We start from the raw sequence: 20,972 nt of genomic DNA on the forward strand, positions 1-20,972 counted from the left end.
AGTATATATATTTGGTAATGAGTTAGAGCGGATTTTGGATTTGTTTGAAGGTGTTTTTTTTTATTTGGTTTTTTGTTTTTTATCGTTTCAAATCAAAAGAGGGAATAAAAAGAAAGAAAATGAGTTCCATGAATGTTTTATATCGTTCGCTGTATTTTGAGGGGTTAATAATTGTTACGACGACGATGACGACGGCGACCACAAGAACGTTGAGGGCTAAGTTAAGTTAAGTTTAGTTTAAGTTTAAGTTTTTTTAGTGGGAATACAGTGAGAACAACATTGAAGAACGACGTCTAAAACTTGGGGTTAAGTTATGGGCTTACTCTTGTACTTGTGATTAGATGAATTAGAACAACATTAAGTTTAATTTTGTGATGCTAAAATGTCTGTTAATAACTAAGTCAACTAATCTAGAGTTGTTAGAATATAAGTTGGAGTACAGTTAGTAGATGTATTTCTATTGAAAGTAGAGGTTATTAAATGGAAACGGAAAAAGGGAAGGCCCTGCTGAAAATGTTGAAATTTGTTTAAGTACTTGATAATGTAGTTATTTATTTTTAAAAAATCTTTAGAGATATACTTTGGCTTCTATAATTTTTCTCAATTATATCCTAAAGTTGTGAATCTTTTATGAAAGCTTTTGCAATCTCCTTATATTATGACTTTTGTGAGTGTCTGATTTATTTTTGTGAGTGCTTCAAGTGGACGCGGCAAAACAAATGTGAAAAACATATAGTTTTTTTTTTCTCTTGTCACCAAAAAGACAAAATTCCGATTCATGGTCATTTACGCCATTCATGTTCTTGTGTGTGATCTTGTATCATTAGCATTTAACACAAAACAAAGAGGAGTTAATGGGCTGAACTGTTAAAAGAAAATGTGCCTCAAGAGACACAATGATGGTTATGAGTAAAATTTCCCCCAAATACCTTTCCTTCAACTCAAAATCTGGTCAAGCCTTGAACACACCAAGTATTTATATGGGGGGGAGGATTATCTTTTTGATTAGCACAATTAAAATAATACAGCGCAGTTGGGCTTTTGGTTTTATTGCTAATTTCACAGACACACAAAGTTGTTTACGGCTTTAACAGTATATAGTACACAAAAGTATGGGTACAGGACACAGTACAGTACGGTACAGCACATTTGTTTGGGTTAGTACGATATATATATTTACTATATGTTTTCTTTTTGATCGATCATACATATGGCTTGAGCATAAAGAGAGCGTACACAGTTTCTATAGATTAGTTCATAGGTTAGAGCATGCAGCGCGTAAGATTTGATATAATTTTGGGAACGAAAGCGATAAATATGTGAAATCAAAGAGGATCAGGGGGACACGACACACACATACAAGTAAATATATATATATAGAGAGATCGTAGGGAAAAGAGGGGGGAAATGGTAAATGGAAAATTGAAAATGGAGAAAATATTAAGTAAAAGGCACGTAAAGGCTTCTTTTTAAATATTTTTTGTATTCTTTTGTAGCTTCTTTTCGGAGCGCAATGATAGAAATGTTTGAACTATGTGAAACAAAATGCAAATCATAAATAAAATCGTTCAAATATATATTTATAAAGGGATTCAAAACCTGTATAAACTGCTCGGCTCGCTTAGTTTATATTTCAATATATTTTTATTACTTTGGGCTTAAAATTTAACACAAAAACTTCAGCTGCTCTATCTTAAATATATGGCTGCAAACTAGGAGCAATTTGCTTTAAATAAGGCAATTTTCATTTTGGTTTTACGTTGTGTCTTGCGTTGCGTTTTGAATGCGCGTTGTTTTTTTAGGAACGTTTCGCCAGTTAATTGTTAATCATTTCGCTAAGTTCTCTCATCTCTAATATGGAACGAGTATATTTCATTTTGTATACCTACTGCATATATAGTACTATATATCGCTGATGCGCTCTCTAAATTATAAACTAAGCATCCCTCCTACAACTCCTTCTCCTCCTCTCACAGCTACAACAACTAATTTCATAAATAAGGCTGACTCTATATCTGTTTTTAGATATATATATCTTTTGGGTATTATTTGTTCCACCACTTGGAGTGCTTTTGATGTCCATGGAGGGAATTTTCTTTTCCTTTGACTAATGCGCTCGATAAATGCCTTTTGTTTTTGGAGTTTTACATAGAGGTTAGGCCTAGTTAATTGCTAAGATTTAGACTAAATCAAAATTGTGCTTACGCGGATTGTATTTTCAGAGTTTTTGGCGTGTTGTGTTAGCATTTTCCTTAGAGGTTATGTATATATGGGGGAATGTGATAATTCCTGGAAGATTTCCCGCAAACACACACATAGACACACACATGCTGCAACCCATTAAAGGAAAATAATAATCTCTCTTTTGTTTTTCCTGGGTACTTTGAAAGTTTTGCTTGAGGACGAACCAAATGTGAATATAGCAAATATGGATATAGACAAACTGGCAAAGGCAATCAATAAGTTACAATAGCAAATTTGAGAGGATCCTCATTGAGTCTCGTTTTTAATTTTTGGATTTTATTATTGTTTCTTTAGATTGTTTGTTTTTCGATTTTCAAGTGCTGATGGACATTTAGCAAAACTTTCAATATACGAATACAGTAACAACATGGCGTATGCGCAATTACGTATACTTAATATTCATAAGCAGCAGCATGTGTGTGTGTTTGTGTGGGTGGTGTGTGTGTGTGTGTGTGTGTGAGTGTGTGTATGAGTTGTCGCCTAAAAGCAGTTACATTTAATCACAACATTCAATTGGAAATGAAATCAAAAAATGGAAGTACACAATTCATTTGATTTTCTCTGATTGATTCGAAGCTTAAAAGCAAGCTAGCTGGCTGCTAACCAAAGGGGATAGTTTCTGGCTTTCTGGAAGTACTTTCGCTTAAGTCTAGGACTTGGTTGTGTGTGTGATTGATTGGTGTGTGTGTGTGTGTGTGTGTGTGTGTGTTGGTAACAAATTGCATTTGCTTCTCGACTAATTTACATATATCTCTTCTCTTAGCTAGTTTCGCTTAGTGTACAGTTTTGTTTCTGGGTTTCGCTAGTTAGTTTCTTGGGTCTGGTTGTTGTTGCTGTGGTTGCAGCGGTTCGGGGGTCCCCCTTGATCCTTTCAGCGGCTGTCCTCGTTGTCACTGGAGCTATTCTGCTGCTGGGCATCCCGCTCCTCAAGCAGGCTGCGATTCAGCTCCTGGATCCTGGCGGAGAGGGCACGCCGTCGCGGTGTGCCAAAGGATGGCAGCGGCGGTGCCTCGATCAGTGTGTTTTTCTCGCCTATTTCGAAAATCAGCCGCATTTAATTTATATTTCAAGGAGTTGTTTCAGTTTTGTTTTCAGTGTTTTTTATTTTTGTAATTAAGAATTTTGCAATTTTTTATCGAATATTTGTATATATGTTTTTGTGTGAGTGTCAAATGTTTGATATGATTTTTTTATTTTATTTTTTTGGGAAAATTCGAAAGAATGTCGTGAGCAGAAAGTAGAAAAAGAAGAGAGCAGAGAAAAGAACACGTTGTAGGTAGGATATATTTGGAGTCTAATATTTCTAGGCCTTGGGTGTTGTTAGCCCAACGACTTCGATTCGCTAAAGTACAACTACATTTTGGCTAAGAGAATGAGCATATACATCATTATGGGCTTTATGTGTAGTCGTGTTTATATCGCAATTGTATGTAATCAGCACTTGAAAATTTTCTAAAAATGTTTGTTTTGTATTTATAAATATATATATATAATTATTTCTTTTTTGTTTTCTGATTCGAAATGGTTAACTCTATGTTGGGCATTCAAATTTGCTATGGTTTGTGTGTGGGGCGGTTCGAAAAACAAAGAATCAAGCAATGAGTAGCAAATTTTATCATCATCATAATTCACACAATTCACTTGGCAAATGTCCAACTCAAGTCAGCAATTAGGCAAACTTAATTTAACGGAAGGCAAACTGAAAACCGAACAATGCAACAAATTGCAACGAAATGGCGACAGCAATTGCCTAGCTAATCACTAGCTATATATCCTTGCCTCTATATATACAGGATGATCACGTCTGAGGAGGGGGCAACTTTATTATTATTGGAATTATTTCAAATTGCAATTGTGCTGAATGATATTAAGGCTTAAATTTTGTATTTTTCTTTTGAGTAAATTATGGAATGTTTAAAGGAAATGTTGAGTACTTGTTGAATGATTTTTATATACCAGATATGGCAGATTTTTATTTAAAATATATATTTTATAACTACAGTTTGTAAATTAATAGTTAAAGTATGAAAGTACATGGACTTCAAGTTAAACTCAACATTACTTTACCAAGTCACAACTTTTTAATAAATATACTTTAGTAAACATTGTATGTAAAGACAAATCCTTTGGGTTTTGTTAACTTTTAAAATTGTAGATTCAAATTACAATATTTTAAATAACATAAATAATTTCCTTACTAATTTAAAACTTATAGAAAGTATTAAAATCCAGCACAGCTGCAGTATCCTTTTCTAATTTCTTCATTTAGCAAAAGCTAAATACAAGCTAAAGCCGTGTGATTCTCAACCTATATAAGCTAAGATTGGACTATATTTTATACCAAATATACTAAGGATACTATAAGAAATAGAGAGATAGAGAGAGAAAGAGATAACTCCAGAGAGAGAGGTAGTGTGCGTATATATTACAATATATAGTGTGGCTGTAGTTTGGCGCGTGTTTCGTGTCCTGTGTATTTATGTTTTGTGTTTCTAGCGTTTTTTGTCGAAGGCTACTACTTTTAAAGGCATTTTATGAAGAATATATTTATATAGATACTTTTACTGTACGGCGGTACGGATATATTAGGGTGGTGGGCTTAGAGTGGACTAGGCTACGTATACGCAATGTAGTCACCTGGAGCGCTTTGCACATCGAGGGTCTGCCTGCCTATATTGGGGGTGCTTTGTCTTTTACCCTTCGGATGCACGACATTTGTTTGCTTGCCTAAAATAAAATACACACATCGGAGGGTTGAGAGCTTGAGCGGGTTTAGGGTTTAACGGAAGGGGCTTTCAGCGGCTTTTGTGAGAGATTCCATTGCCTACTTGTAGGCGCGCGGGTTTATTGTACAGCAGCAGAGGTGGTGTGTGTAAGAGAGACTGTGTGTGTGTGTGCTTTGTACAAGTGAAAAACCCTACTAATTTCCCCGTTTAATGCGCTAGGTACAAAAGCATTTGCCTAATTGACCATTATCTGTATCGGTGTGTGTTGTCTCTTGGGGTGTTTTCTGTATTTTATTTGTTTTGATTTTGTATTTGTTTTGTGGGTCTACGAAACTTAAGAGTAAGTCAAATCGCTTAACTAGTTTACAATTGATCAAAGGTTCAACAATTTCTATCATCTTACGGCTCAGCGCAGTCGCAGGACTCTCGTCCGACTCCTGTGAAATATGCTATTTACACGCCTCTTGGCTGGATTCTATAGATACAGCTTCGAACTGAATAAATTACTGAAAATAAACCAATTTCAACTGAGGGAGAGAAAAAGCGAAGAACAAAAGTGCATGCTGAAAGTAAAAGTGTACAAAAAAGTACTGCCAAAGCTAAAGCATAAATCTACACAAGAGTAAGCGAAGTAATAGGGGGATATAGAGGGATATACACAGAGAAATATATATAAAATCTAGTTTATATATTTTTCTGTGCTGATATTTAAGAGATGGTGGGATAGTAAGCATAGCATGAGGCGAGGGATTCAGGGGGTTGTAAGGATCTAGGAGGCAAGGAATCAATCCCTTTTAGTGGGACTTTGTTTTAGTAGATACTTAGGGCAAGGCACATAAATATATATAGTTATATAGATAGTTAGATACATTGATAGCTAGTTGAATAGCCACGTAATTGAACTCTTACCTGTGTCGACAATCACATCGATGAGATCCATGGACTTGGCGAAGGCATCTTTCAGATTGATATGATGGAAGGAGACAATGCTGCCCTCGCGTTTGGCACGATCGAGTGCCTCACGGCGCTTGAGGGCCTTTTCGCGTCGCATCTGATTCTTATAAAATTCAGCAAAATTGTTAACGATGATGGGAATAGGCAAAGCGATTACCAGAACACCGCATATGCAACACACAGTACCAATAACCTTTCCCAGTGCAGTTGTGGGATAGATGTCCCCGTAGCCAACAGTTGTCATTGTAATACCCGCCCACCAAAATGTTTCCGGTATTGAAACGAATTTTGTATCCTTTTCATCCTTTTCGGCAAAATATGCCAGCGAAGAAAATATGAGAACGCCCATGGCCAGGAACAGCATTAGTAGACCGAGTTCCTTATATGAGTTACGCAGCGTAAAGCCTAACGACTGCAGGCCCGTTGAGTGACGGGCCAGCTTAAGGATTCGCAGGATGCGCATGATGCGAAAGACCTGCACCACCCGACGCACATCCTGGAACTGGTCCGTTGCATTCTTATTCGTTTCCAATAGAAATAACGAAACAAAGTATGGGAGTATTGCCAATAGATCGATTATGTTAAGGCCGCCCTTAAAGAACTTCCACTTGTCCGGCGAGGCGCTAAACCTAAGTATGTACTCTAGAGTGAACCACGTGATACACACGGCCTCAACCATTGCCAATTGCGGATTATCCTGTGGTGTACCGTTGTCAATGTGTTGTAGTTGTGGTAGGGTGTTCAACGTCAGGGCTATGGTAGACAGGACTATGAATAGTATGGATATCACTGCGATAACCTGCGAACGGTAAAGAACAATCGAGACTTTGTCGAGACCATGATTCAGCAACGATTCAATTTTCAATGCAATCAAATCACAACGATAATAGGGTATTGTATTGATATTTTTTTAAAGTTTTTTTTAAAGATATTTTATGTTTTGTTTTGGTATTTAGGTACATAACACGATACGTTCATTCAATAATATAGTACGAGTAAGTCTGTCATTTATACACAGCTATTTTGGTTTGGTTTAATTAATCGAAAAAACATGGTTACAACAATCAGCAAAGTTCAGCGAGTTCTCCTCATAAAGAGTTCACTTTGATTCTGTTTACTTTCGGGTTTTGTTTTCGGTTTCTTGTATTTTCTTGGGGTTAAGCAAACATTTAGTTAGCTTTTCTGATCGAAGCTCTAGTTTCGGGGTTGTTAGTCGAATCTTGGCCTGTTAATAACTCGTTACCTAAGGCAGGACTGCTCATGCAGAGCACCTGTTTATGAATAAATTTCATTTGAGAAGATTTTCCTAGGTTTTTCGTTTCATTTCCTATTATATAAGTTTTTGTTTCCTATATCCTTTTCGTTTCATTCAGGGTCTTGACTTGGTTGGTTGGCTTTCCTGATCGGTTTTTCAAAGGCTGCTGTACTATATGTGAAGTATATATTTTATTTGTCGTGAATCCTTCTTCATCAAATAAACCAACAAAAAAAAGAGAGTGAAATCAAAGGTTGTCAACAAACGAAAACACACAAACGAAAACATGGGTTGGGTTTTTATAATATATATTTTTCCTAGGTCTCGAAGGAGCTCTCGTTGGGCTCAGTGGGTCTCTAGTCTAGATCAACTCTTTCTCTGGGTGTTGTTGGGTGTGTGTGGGCTGTGAGTGGGGCAAGTGGTTGATTGTTGTAAGTGGCAAAGTGGTTAGTGGTAAGTGGTAAGTGGTTCGTGGTTCGTGGTTCTGGTGGCAGGTTGTTTTAGTGTGTATATATTTTGTTGTGTGAGTTTAGTTTGTTTAGTTTGTTGTGGGGACAGATCACATGACGCAACACAAGGACATAACACACCTACATACATATTTGCTATACGTGTGTGTGTCTAATTGGATCTATATATTATGGTATGAGGGTGAACCAGGGGGGGCACTCCGTCGTCAAAATAAGAGACGCTACCCTTGGGGACTGCAGTCGACTTTATAATCATTTTTCTTTAATCTCATAATCATTTTCATCCAAATTAATCACCATTCTTCGTTACCAATTGGACAAACACTTTTGTAATTTTCGATGTGTTTCGCTCATTCGCTGTACGAGTATGTGTATTTGTTTTCTATAATATTTGTTTTCTCTTGTTTTTGGAAAAATCGGAAAATGATGGGTGTCAGAAATCAAAGTACATATCTTAAGGATGGGGTTCTTTTATATGATAGTTCTAGCAAATGACAACAAAAAGGAAGAAAATCTAATTTAAAGTTAAATTCAAATTCAAAGTCAAATTCAAATTCAAATCCAAATGCATAACTTTCCTAGCAAACGAGCTTAAAGGTATTACAATTACGAGATAAAACGAGAAAACGAAAACCAAGTGAGTAATTTGAAATTAGAAATTACATATTAGAAATTAGAAATCGAAAACTGGGCCATCAAATAATTGCATCTGTCACACAGATAGCCCTGAAATTATGCATTTATTGGACGGATAGATTCCTTTCAATATACACAAACACACATAAACAATTTGAATTATTGGTTTTGTTCTAAATAATACATTTAATTTACCAAAAAATCTGCCAATTGCAGAGATTGATATGTTTGTTTTGTGTTTCGGAGAGGGAGGAAATTTTGGATTGGATTTTTCAAAAGGGGGTGGTGGCAGAGAGGACCTGTCACAAATGCGAATGCAAAATTTCATTTGCAGTTTCAATGCCAGATGGAAAATGAAAGCTGGAGGGCACCTCCTGATTGCCAAAGGCTGAATCTGAATCCGAATCCGAATCGGTATCTGGGCTTTATGTAGTGTCTATGTGTGTGTCTAAGTGAGAGGCTGAGTGAGAGTGTGGTATGTCTTTTATGTCTTGAGAGGCGGCGTGTGAGTGTGTGACTAATTCCACAGGCACAAGTTTCTACATTTTTAAAACTAAAAAATATCATCCCTATAAAAATTACCGATAATTTTCAAAATCATAAACATAGCAATATTTAAACAATCTATTTGCTTTTTATAAATACAACCAAATATCAATTATAAACAAGATGTACCCATGGAATTAGCCAAATTGGCATTCGACTAGAGGAATACAGATATAGAGAGGCAGAGAGTGAAAGATAGAGGAGATATAGAGTTATAGATTTATAGAGCTTGAACATCTTGGACATGCCACGCCCCCAAAGTGGTGGTATGCATAGATAACTCTGTGAGTGTCCAGATCTACCATAGTAGGCCACTGTACGCAACCACGCAGTTCTGGTTTCGGAAACGGAATCGGATCTGGAACTGGATCATGGATCGTGGATCGTGGATAGCGGATATTGGATTTTGGATCTTGGAAAATGGTGGGGGGAATGCTGAGGTTTAATTTCTTATTCGACATTTCTGCGTCGCTGTTGGATGAGCTGACTTCTCTAGTTATGGCTTTATGGCTTGTTCTACGTATATAGATACAAAAGGTTAAAGATACAGATATTATGCAGTTATTAGACAAAAGATACATATAGTCAAGAAGGAGAGTCATTACGTAAGGATAAACAAAACACACACTAAAAGATACACAAACTCACAAGGAACGTAAAAGGAGTAAAAACGTAGAACCAAAAAATAGAGAGAGAAAATAACTTGATGGTGCTATTTAGCTAGAGCTTCATACGATGAGAAGTAGAGTATTACAGATACAAGATACAAGTGCGAAAGAGGTCACACCAGGGGCTAAGAAAGAGACAAAGATAGTAACAGGTAGAGAGATAGGGATATGGCTATAGTTACAGAGAGAGAGAAAGAGATTTAGGGGACAGAGATAACTGATTGCAATTGAAGTGGTCTTGGTCTGTTTCAAACTTCGGGAAAGTTAATTAAATTTCCAGAGGAAATTCGGGGAAAATGTGGGATTGAGGCGGAGGCGTAGGCGGTGGCGGGGGCGGGGGCGGGGTAACAACAATCTACTTGAGATGGTGGTGAAAACTTGTACTTTATAAACTAATTTACTTTCGATTCTTATTTCGCTTTCGATTTGAACAGAATGCATTGGAGGGATGCTTCGTAAACAAAAAAGTTTGTGTGCGAATTATCACTTTGGCATACTGGGTTTTGGATTTTGGAACTGCTACCATTGCTGCTCAGTCATGAAGGTGGTTTTTTGGGTAGGGTTTTCGGTTTCTAGGGTTCCGGGATTTAAGGGGTTTGGCTGATACAGGGTTCGCTGGGTTGAAAGTAAAACATGATATCGCAAATACTCCAAGTACTAGCTGGCTTACTTGATCACAGTCTCGTTTGTTTAACTAAATCAAAACTGAAAAGTTAACTGAAAAATGCACACTAAAAGAAACTCACAAACTAACTACAAAGTTCAAAGCGTAGCCAGTCGCCAAAAGCTGTATCTTCTGCTGCTGCTGCTCGAGGCCTACAAAAACTCAAAAATTGTACTCTATAAAGCCGCTGACAACAGAGCCACAAGATTTACACAAAAATGGGGGAAACTCAAAGCATCAAAGGAAGCTGATCATCGGTTTTCCGAAGTTTTGAGATACTTTTGCAAAGTTTTTAGGCAATACAAATTATATATTTTATATTTATGGGGCTTAAATGGAAAGTTCTTTTACAAATTATAGAATTTTAAAGTTGATTGAAGTTTACTAAATCTGGAATACTTCTCTTCTCTAACAATAATATTTTATAAGTTAAAGATAAGGGTTTACATAATTATTTTGTATGCAGATTTATTAACCTAATAAAAACTAGCACAGCACAGCTTTCCGATTGTAAATTAATACATTTTTGACCTAGTTATGACTAATTTTCTCTGCAAGGATTTAACAAACTTCGGGTTCCTGAAGTTTAGCTTTCTTCTTGCTATTAACTTTATAAGTTATCAAACACAGACCATTTCCAAATGTTAATTATTAAAACATTAATAAATCTATAACCTTTGCAATGGCATCAAAAATAGGATATTTAAATTTGAATTAACTTCCCTGAACCTGGCTGAAATCCACTTGAATTACAAATTATGAAAAGTCGATGGATAACAGAACAAGATCTCAGGGCAAGGTGAAGCAAAGTGTGTAGAAAGGTAAAGGTGACAGAGACAGGTGAAAAGGTGAGGAGGGCATGAACTGAGTGGTGGGGGGAGACGGAAAATTAAGAAGGAAAAGTCAAAAAACAGTCAAAAAACAAGACATGCGACAAGAAAATTGGGACAAAAGAGTTTCGGTATATTGAGATATATACGATATTTTATAGAAATATACAAATTTACAATCCGTACTAAACTAAATCTAGATCAAAACGGGGTATATTTCGGGTCGGAACTGAAAATTACATTCAATTGAAATTCAAAAAAGGGGTGCAAGACTCGAGCTGCTTTTTGCTCAGTGTGTCGCCGTGTTTGTGTGTATGTATATGTGTGTGTGTTTGGTGTGTTTAGGTGTATCTGTGTGTCGTTTTTGGAAACCAAGTTCCCGCTTAAAAATATTTGATCAGGTTTTTGCATTTTGGTTCACGTGAAGTGTTTTTCTGTTATTTAATATTTATGGGTTTTTTGTTCGTTTTGCGGTTTCGTTTTTCGGTGTTTTGTTTTTATTATTTTGGGAGGTTTTGGTGGGAGATTGTTGGGTGTTTTTTATTTAGTGGTTTTTCGGTGGGTGGTGCATGAGTTGGTTCGCATACTTTGTTCGACTCACTAAAAAACAAACAAAATTCGATACAAACGGCTATAGAATTCAGTACGAATCGACTACGACGAAATTCTATACTAGTGGCATTCAAATGCAGCAAATTTGGTGGGTTAATATTTCAAGTTGGAGATTTTGTTCGATCGATATTCATTGTTCTTTGTTTTGGGTACGGGGGGTCTCGTAAACCGAATAAATAAAAAGACTAAAACTAAAAGGGGGTGAAATCAACGGGAAGACTATGAATAATATCATTTGGATATATTCTTCTCTACTTTAAGGATGAAAGATAGAACTCTGATTGGAAGATGCTGACTTTAAGAAAGGGGTTCTAAGAGAGGCACCGAAGACGTTTCTTCAAGTGTTTCAATTTGTGTATAATTGTTGTGTGTGTTTGTTTCAGTGTAAGTGTGTCTGTGTGTGTGTGAAGGGGGAAGGAGAATAGTAATCAATTGACCAATAGCTATAAAGGTAATCGGTTAAAAACACAATAACTAGGAGAGTTAAATAAATTTTCTTCCAGATGCAATACACACGAGTTTACAACATGACATCAAATATTCAAATATAGAAAATATATACGGTTTATATACGACATAGAGAGATATGTACATATATCATAGTATACCGCCAATGGGAACGAACGAAACGGAAACGGAAATGGAAACGGAAAAGGTCAACACAAAAGGCACACAAAACAACTGAACAACAATTTTGGATTTTATAGTTTCCGTTTTTGTAATTGTTGTTGTTGTTTTTCGTAGTGTATATATATATATAAGAAACAAAATATGGGTAAAAGTTTTTTGAATATTTTTGGAGTATTTTTGGGTATTATTCTTATGTTTTCATTTTCTGTTTGTTTGTCTTGTTAGCGAGCTTTTGTTTGTCGCTTTCAACGAGGCGAAGATTTCAACTGAGTTTTCTGAGTCGGATTTTGTTAACTGCTTTTTGGTTATTAGATCAGAGCTAGATTTGTTTGGTTCTCATATTTATCATTTCGTTGAAAAAAGGATGTGTTTAGGCGTGGTATTAAAAATAAACCAAAAAAGTACAGAACTTAAAAATCTTTGGTTAGTTTCTTCTGTCTCTCTGACTGGAAAAACTAGAGTTAGTTGTCGAAGAAAAAACGTAAAAATGAAAATACGATAAAAAGTACAACTGGCAAAGGGCTCTGGAAATTTTTCATTACCTTTAAAATGCAACTGAAAAGTTGAAAATAAAAAGTCGTGAAACTTGTTTGTAAACTTAAAAAACACGGAAAGAGATTTCATTCTTGCGAAAATCTAAATAAGTTTTTAGAAATTTCTGAGAATGGTTTCCACGTTTCAAATAAAATAAAGAAAACTTAAAAGAGTAAACCTAAATGAGAGTTTGAAAATAAAAAGTACATAATTCAAATAAAAAGAGAACAGAAAATCGAATGAAAAATTATAGGAGATGCACCCAAATATGTTGTAATTATTTCCATTCTCCCACCAAAATATATATATAAATATTTTTGGTTAAAGCCAAAGCTGATGCAGAAAATCGGGGCAAATTATCGGCTGTATATTACAAGCTGAAGCCTCAAAATTCGGGGTATTATGCGAGTGATTTGTTTCATATGAGATTATTTATAGATGTGTGTATGTGGTGTGTGTGAGATAATGTGTTCTGCCCGGAGGTTGAAAAGCTAAAGCTTAAGATCGGGACTATTAGGATGTATGGTACAAGATCTGGGACAGAATTAGGGGACTGTATGCAAGTCCCCCGAAACATTCCGTCCGGAGACCCAAGACCTAGTGGTACTTTCCCCCCTAGCACATGGAAAATGGAAATGTATTACAACACGAATATGGCCACTTCTCCCCAGAGTCCTTGTTCGTTACAATATTTTCGAGGATTTCTACAGCACACCTGCCGCCTGGTCATATCGCTTATTGCCCATTCCCAAACATTGTTACATGGGGTTGTTTGGGGTTTTGGGGGGAGAAACAGAGAGAGATTAACTTCACCATCATCATCAACAATTAAGAAAGATATACGTATTAATTATAGTAGAGATATATAGATAGGTTTATATATATATATATTGTATGTATACAGGGCTTGTCAATTTCGCAAAAAACTGTGTGTGATGTAAAAAAGACTGGATTAGATTAGAAACGATTATTAGTAATAACAATTTTGCTCGATCAGTGCTAGCTTGATCTTTATGCCTTTTAAAGATTCGAACTCTTCTCTGGGTGTCGTTGCGTGTTTCATTTACACTAAGACTCGAACTAAAACTGAAGAAACTCAAACTAAAAAAACATAGAATGCATCTTAGCCTAGAATATATGGGTGGGGCAGTGGATCGGTTTAATTGGGTAGTGGTTTAGGCGAAAGCAGAAATTATAAACTGAACTCAAATCAAACTCAAAAGTGCCGAAAACTCTTTCTCATTCTTTTTCAACGTATTTGCGAGGGTTACTCTGATTGCAGATCTTGGGACTTCCGGTTCCGTTCGAGGGAAGAGAAGACTCTATCTGTCCGTTGTAGGTCCAGTTTCGATCTGTACGATATATGCGTGTGTGTGGGGCACAAAAGCTGGAAGCACTTCGTATATGGAATATTCACACATGAGCCAGCGGCGGTATGTACAAAACATTGATGTGGGGGATCCCAGGGGATCTGAGCGCCAAGAAGCGGCATTATATATGGATATTATCGGCGTACAGATAACTGGCGGACATTCGAAACGAATAGCTTTGTAACCAGTAACAAGTAACGAGAATAAGTAAGGAGTATATATTATATGTCTTTTCCGAGTGCAAGCATATATCGTTGTTATATATTTATTTCTGAGTCGCAAAAGCAAGTGATGGTTTGGCGGATTTTTGTACAGCATTGAGAGAGTGGTTTATATATTTATATATAGAGAGAGTTATAGAGGTAGAGATAGAGATATGTTTGCTGTTATTCTTACACTATACTCTGATCTGCTCGTTGGCTGAGTTATATGTATATTACAGAGTGCAAAGATATTGGCGATAGTGTAAAAATAATAGTGACTTTGCACAGAACCAAAGTTCAACTACAAAAGAGTAAACTCAAGAGATAAGTCAAGAACTCAAGAGGAAGTAAATAACTTGGTTTGGGATTGGGGATTTATCTGGGGTATTATCTGGTTATCGAACTAAAGATATATATCTTACGCTTGACATTGACACAGTTCACAGTTCAACGGTTAGAAACACAATACGAACACATCTATGAGAATCGTTGGGTAATTGGGATTTTGAGGGGATTTGGGGAAGGCACAGAGAAAAATTTATAAATAAATTATATTTAAGCATTAATTTGTAAATAAAATCAATTTGATCTGAGTTCAAATCATTATATAAATAGTTGTCAGAGTGTATTTATAATTTTTTCTCTGTGCTGGGAATTTTTTTTTTAGGGATAAAGGGGTTGAAGGACACTATAGATATACCTTAAGTCGGGGCAACCGACTGGACTTACCCGGGCGGCGAAACTGGTGTTGGGCTTCTCGAGCAGCTCCCACAGATACTTTTGGTATTCAGCGCATTTACCTTCGCCGAACTCCTCCTCGTCCCGCTGCCTGAGGGACTCGGCCTCCTTGCGCATCTCCTCGTGGACATTCTCCTTGCGCTGATGGTACTTGTGCTGGCAGCAGGACTCCAGGTACAGCTCATCAACGCCCCAATACTCCAGGTCATCGCTAAACGCAAGCACGCACATCTCGTCGACGATGTGCAGCTTGCCGGTGCGATAGAAGTTCAGGATGGAGCTGAAGCTTTTCGGATGGCGGTCGAAGAAGTACTCGTTGTCGGCCAGCGAGTAATCGTCGCACAGCTCCACGATGGCCTCGTGGGTGGTGCACTCCCTCAGCCGCCCGAGCCGCGTGTGGGGCAGCCGCTCCAGCGTCCGCCACAGCACCTCGTGCCGGACGCCGCCCACATTGATGGACACGCGACTGTTCACCGCCTTTGACTGGGCTATCATGAATGGCTCGGGCGGCGGTATGGAGGACATGGATCTGGAATGTGTCCGCTGCAGGGCGCCGGTGGTCTGGCTCTGGCTCTGGCTCTGGGTGGGCATGCCACCTGAAATTGATTCACCTCCGCCTCCGCCTCCGCCACCGACGCCCCCGCCACCGATGCTGCCAGCGATCTGCTGTGACGTTGTGGGAATCGAGTGCGTTGGCGATGCGACTGGGAATGGGGCGTAGCGAACCTCCTTGCCTGCTGCTGGTGTTGCTCCTCCTCCTCCTCCTGATGATGATCCTGCTGTGGCTCCTGATCCTGCACCTGCTGCTGTGGCTCCCGCTGATGATCCTCCTCCCGCTGCCGCTGTAGATCCCGCAGAAAGACCTGCAGCAATTCCGGCGGATGGGCCAGCAAGGTGGCCGCCATCAGCGTAATCCAACTGGCGTGCACCAGCGGCACCAGCTGACCCAAGGTGATAAGCAGCGCCGCCAGCTGCTGGGAGAGATCCGAGGCCGAGGCCACCATATGCACCAGCTCCAGCGGCTCCCATTGCCCGCTCCCAGTCGACGTTGCCGCTGGTGTCATAGTACGGCTGATTGTCGGCCATGTCGGCATTAGTTGCAGCTGCATGCTGCTGATACAGGAGTTGCTGTTGCTCCTGATGCTGCTGCTGCTGCAGCTGCTGGTGTTGGTGCTTGTGTTGCTGCTGCAGCTGTTGCTGAAGCTGATGCTGCTGCTGCTGCTGCTTTGAGAGTTGCTGATGCTGAGTCGCTTGTTGCTGCTGCTGTTGCTGTTGCTGGCCAGCAGCCTGTCCACCTTGCAATTGCCCGACCATTTGTAATACTCCATTATTGGTTTGAAGCGGTGTCGATTCACCCGTTGCCCAGCGTACCGCCTCACGGTCCCTGTCGCGTTCGCCGACCATAAGTCTGCTGTAAAATCGGAGGAGATGAAAGAGATTTATAAGCCAGACAAGTACAGAGAGAAATTATGAGGGGAATTACAGAAGATTTAATCTTTAGGGTTGTAAAATAAATTTGTTCTCTTTAAAACTCTCAATAAGACTTATACAATCTTTATATGATTTCTTTAATTTTACACCATTTTTTATAATATTTTTTAGCTTGTAAATTCTCATTTCTTCTAGTGTAATTTAGTGTCCTTAGAACTTACCGCTACATCGCGTCAATTGTCGTCATTACAGCCTCCGTTGGTGTGTGTGCTGCCCTGCTTTTCCCCTTTTCCTCAGCTGTGGTCCTCTGCTGCTCCTCCGATTGCTATCGCCGGGGCAATTGATTCCGATTATCCGGCTGGTCAGTATATATCTATAATATATATATCTGCGGCTCTATAAATCGCTCAATTGCGGTCTGGCAGGCTGCTGGCTGTGTCCTTTATCCTCCTTTCGGCCTCCCTCATTTTTGGCTTTTTTGGCTTCCGGGACTGTTCTTTGTGGTCGTGACGTCCTGGGAATTGAACTCTCTCGGACCAAGTGCTCCAGCGGCAATTCTCGTTGTTATGTCTATGATCACAGTTTGTGTTCTGGCCTTGATTCGTGGTTGAAAGGCCCAGGTTCAGGTTGAGTTGAGGTTGAGGCTCAGGCGTGGTTTGGCAGCATTTTGTGGGGGAGAAATAGCTGCAATTTTATAGAGAAAAGGGAAAAGTGAGAATCGCTTATGGGAAAGCAATTATATCTGACCGCATATCGATACCAGATAAGCTGCGTAAATGCCAAGCACCTTAATTATGCGTGCCGTGTAATCAAGCTTTCAGCTGGACAATGGGGCACACAGGCAATGCTATATAATAAAATAATATTTACTGTTCGAAACTAAACTAGATTCCCTATTTAATTAAGGCTACATAAATTTATTCAATTATTTTAATGATAACACCCTCCACTTCATCACTAAAAATTCCCTGTAGCACTTCGAGGTCACCGTCATGAATCACTTAGCCAGAAACTCGTTTATTAAATCACGCTATTTGGTATGCCACGCCCACTGTGCCCACCCATCAGATGGACTATAAATCAATAGTTGCGGACAACTGATAAGATAGGGAAACCAATCGACGGGTGGAAGTTTCCACCCCCAATTTTCCTCTCACCCGACATGTAGCATACTTTTTGGGGCCAACGGCAATTATCGCATAATTGCATATGCAAATGAATTGCGTTTGTTTGTAGAATTTCTTACCCCTTTGGGGAATATCGAGGTCGCTTCTCTTATTTATTAGCGTTAATTTGCAATTGCCGAAGGCTATGCCTCTTCATTTAAATGCGTCTATTTTTGGGGTCAGTCAGTGTGCACTGGCCCACGTTATTTGTTGGCCTTTGCCCAGATTCAGTACGACTTTTTTAGTCCGATTTGCCGTCTTTGTGCCGCATTGCAATCAAATTTGAATTTTTACGAACTGCCGGAAATGGCAAGTAATAAGGTCCGGGGATTTCTCAAATGGATTGCCATGCGTATCGCCAGGAGAGAAATGTTAACTGACCTCAGCCAAATGTCTTCATTTGGTATTCAGTCGCAAGTCGCATTGCCAGCAATTCGCATGCAGATTGCAGATTTGTGCGCCACCTGTCACTCTCGCTGCCCTTTCGCCTCGCGTGCACCATGGGTCATGGGTTAAGAGTTATACGAGTTATAGTTATGGCATTATGACGTTGAAACCATATAGTTTTGCTGCATTTTAGCCGGACTAAATTGTTGTTTATTAGCCTCTGACTCCCCCTGACTCCAAGTGGGCACTCCAGCGTTATATAATTGGCGAATGGCAATGGCAAAGCTCAAGCACTCACATTTTTGACAACATTTCTGGCGAGCTTGTTGTGCTAATGGGTAGAGTTTATTTCCCAAAAGGTCTGATGAACTAGAGGGAAATCAGTTTGGAGAAAATATTTTTTTATACCTTTTCAGGGAATTATTATTTCAATCAGAAGATTGTTTCGATGTGAAGGAGTCATTTTCGACCCTATAAACCACATATATTTATGATCAGCATCGATCCAATCCAATCGATCTAGCCATGTCCGGCGGTAAAAATTTTTTCAAAATTTCAATAAAAGATAAGGGCTTACATCAGTAAAATTTGCAAAAAAAAAGAAAATTTTAACATGTTAAACTAAGTATGCAGATTTGTTAACCTAATTAAAACTATCACAGAAAAGCTTTCCAAATTGAATTTAATGCCTTTTTGGCGTAGTTATGACTTATTTTATGAAATGATTTGTCGAAATAATTGTCAAATTAAATAGTGCTACAAATTTTAATTATTGTCTTAAAATACATGCAGTAAACTTTTTATATTCTGAACATAATTTCTGCCTTCTTGGGGAGGTAAAAATAATGGTAAGAAGTCTTCAGATTATAAAATAATTAAATTTCAAAAGCAAACAAATTGTAAAAATATATATTCCTACCCTTAAAATTCTTGAAACTAAATTTTTTTATTACACATAATTTTCGAGGTATAACTTCAGTTGATATTCCCTTTTCTTTATTAAATTGAAAGCTTTTGTGCGCTGCTTGAATTTCTCATTTATTTTAATCGCGTGCGAAGCCAAAAGCAAAAGTTTTTCTCTTTACTTTTTTGTATTGCAATTATTTCTGGCGCAAAATGAAACTAAACTGCATGCAAACTCATAGTTCTCCGAGTTGTTTTTTTATATTTTTATTTATTCTGTTTGTTTTGTTTTGTTTTGTTATTTGGAATGCATGCAACATGTTAGCCCCGCAGCTCGACAATTAATTCTCAGCCCAGAACACAGCACAGGATGTGTATGAGTAGAGTGTGTGTGTGGTGTGTGTTTGTGTGTGAAGTGGCCAACTTCACCTTGGAACCTGTTGAATTGCCTTGAGGCTAAAACGCCGTGGCAGAATGCAATTAATTTCCCATTTTAATGAGGTGAGACCTTTTCGTTGTTCCAGCGAAACTTGGTCACAAGACAAGGACGGCGAGCAATTTTCTTTTTGACTGCTTCTGGCCTTGTCATAAAAACTCGGCCAGATAATGGCTGCTAAAATTTATGACAACACCCACTCACACACACACACACACACTCACCCCAAGACGGCATTTAGTGCGGGGCCATAAATCTGCAAACATAATTTGCTAACACGTATGCACAACATTACAAAATGGCCACTTAATTGCCCTCAAATTGTTTGACATTGTCCATCGGCGTCCGCCGAAGCCTTGACTTTTCCCAGACATTTCCCAACCATTCTCTTCTCGGGTTACTACAAACACAAAAAGGACTTTATAAAGTTGCCTTGGCGAAATTTGATGACAAAGCCAAAAGTCTGGGGAAGGCGGCAGCGCACATGTGTGATTAATGATTTCTTTGCTTTGTTGACGCTAATTGAAAAATGTTGGCCAAACATCAGCGAAAATAATTAGCCAAGTTAGGGATGGAGGGGGAATTTTCAGGCACTGATTGAAGACTTTAAATCTGACGCAGGAGAAGGTGATGATCGATTATGCAGACAATGAGCCATAAAATTTTGCTTGTCACATAAATTAATTGAAAATGAGAAAGGAAGCAAAGTTCGGGAAACAGAAGTTTAGAAACCCCCTGCAGTTTACTTTATAATTTAGGAGCTTAATATATTCGGCTGTTAATTCTGATCAAGAATGTATTTATTTTTATATTTATCGGGTTGGAAATGAGTCCTTTCCTGTGTTATAATCTCCTGAAATAAAATTGTTATACCCTTGCAAGGATATAAATATTTGCTCTAGTAAACCTAAAGTAAAAATATATAAAATATTGCTTAATATAATCTCCAGACTTTAAGGACCCCTAGCATGGCTCAAGTTAGACAAAACTTGCGGCTCAAAGAAACTGCCATTCCTTTTGCCATTACCCTTCTCCCCCTTTTTTGGCAACCAAAGACCCCCCGCAGGACAACAAGATACATTGCATCAAATGCCAAAAATCCACTTAAGTGCTAAAAGCAGCGAACTCCGAGCATTTCCATTTGCATATTGCATGGCGGAATGTTTCCTGGCTTTCGCCCGGGGGCAAGTTGAAGGGTTGTGCGAAATGGCCAGGACGAAAACAAAAGCGAAAACTAAAGGCAACTAAATCCGGCTGAGGAGGGAGGGGAAAAAAGGCAATACAAATATGTACAAAAAGCGTGTCAATGTTGCTCTGCCCGTAGCTCTTGTTATGCCAATTGTTGTTATAGTGTTCTCCCATTGTTTTTCCGCTTGCGAGTGGCAAACATTTATTGCCGACCCTCTCTCCAGCGTCGCCAAAGCTAGCGCCATTGCCATTGTCTAAATTTATGGGCGCCATTTTGTTTTGTTTGGTGCAAGCATTTTGCAAGTCAAGTGCATTTATTTTTAAATGCTCTGCAATTGCCGCGAAGGGCGACCCCTTTTGAAATGTGCGTCAGCGGCAACC

General features: G+C 38.5%; 1 protein-coding gene across 26 annotated transcripts in view; it reads right to left on the bottom strand.

Annotated features, from left to right (window-relative positions):
* Positions 1 to 20,972, bottom strand: part of Shab (potassium voltage-gated channel shaker cognate b) — a 95,645-nt gene that overhangs the window by 14,063 nt on the left and 60,610 nt on the right. For 13 of the 26 annotated variants that reach the window (XR_015270911.1, XM_086829515.1, XM_086829519.1 and 10 more), the window contains exons 3-6: positions 16,733 to 17,195; positions 15,072 to 16,491; positions 5,880 to 6,723; positions 4,882 to 4,971 (exon numbers count right to left, since the gene is read on the bottom strand). Coding sequence is in view for 25 of the 26 variants with exons in the window: in XM_086829515.1 (XP_086685641.1) it covers positions 4,882 to 4,971; positions 5,880 to 6,723; positions 15,072 to 16,484 (2,347 nt within the window). In the remaining variant the exon portion in view is untranslated. Of the gene's footprint in view, positions 1 to 1,033; positions 3,277 to 4,881; positions 4,972 to 5,879; positions 6,724 to 15,071; positions 16,492 to 16,732; positions 17,196 to 20,972 lie in introns of those variants that run through there. The other 13 variants (XM_086829522.1, XM_086829520.1, XM_086829518.1 and 10 more) reach the window with 3 other exon arrangements.

The sequence above is a fragment of the Drosophila serrata genome, unplaced genomic scaffold, assembly GCF_035046125.1.
Source record: "Drosophila serrata isolate PLE 108 unplaced genomic scaffold, ASM3504612v1 contig_217, whole genome shotgun sequence".
In the NCBI taxonomy this organism is placed as follows: domain Eukaryota; kingdom Metazoa; phylum Arthropoda; class Insecta; order Diptera; family Drosophilidae; genus Drosophila; species Drosophila serrata.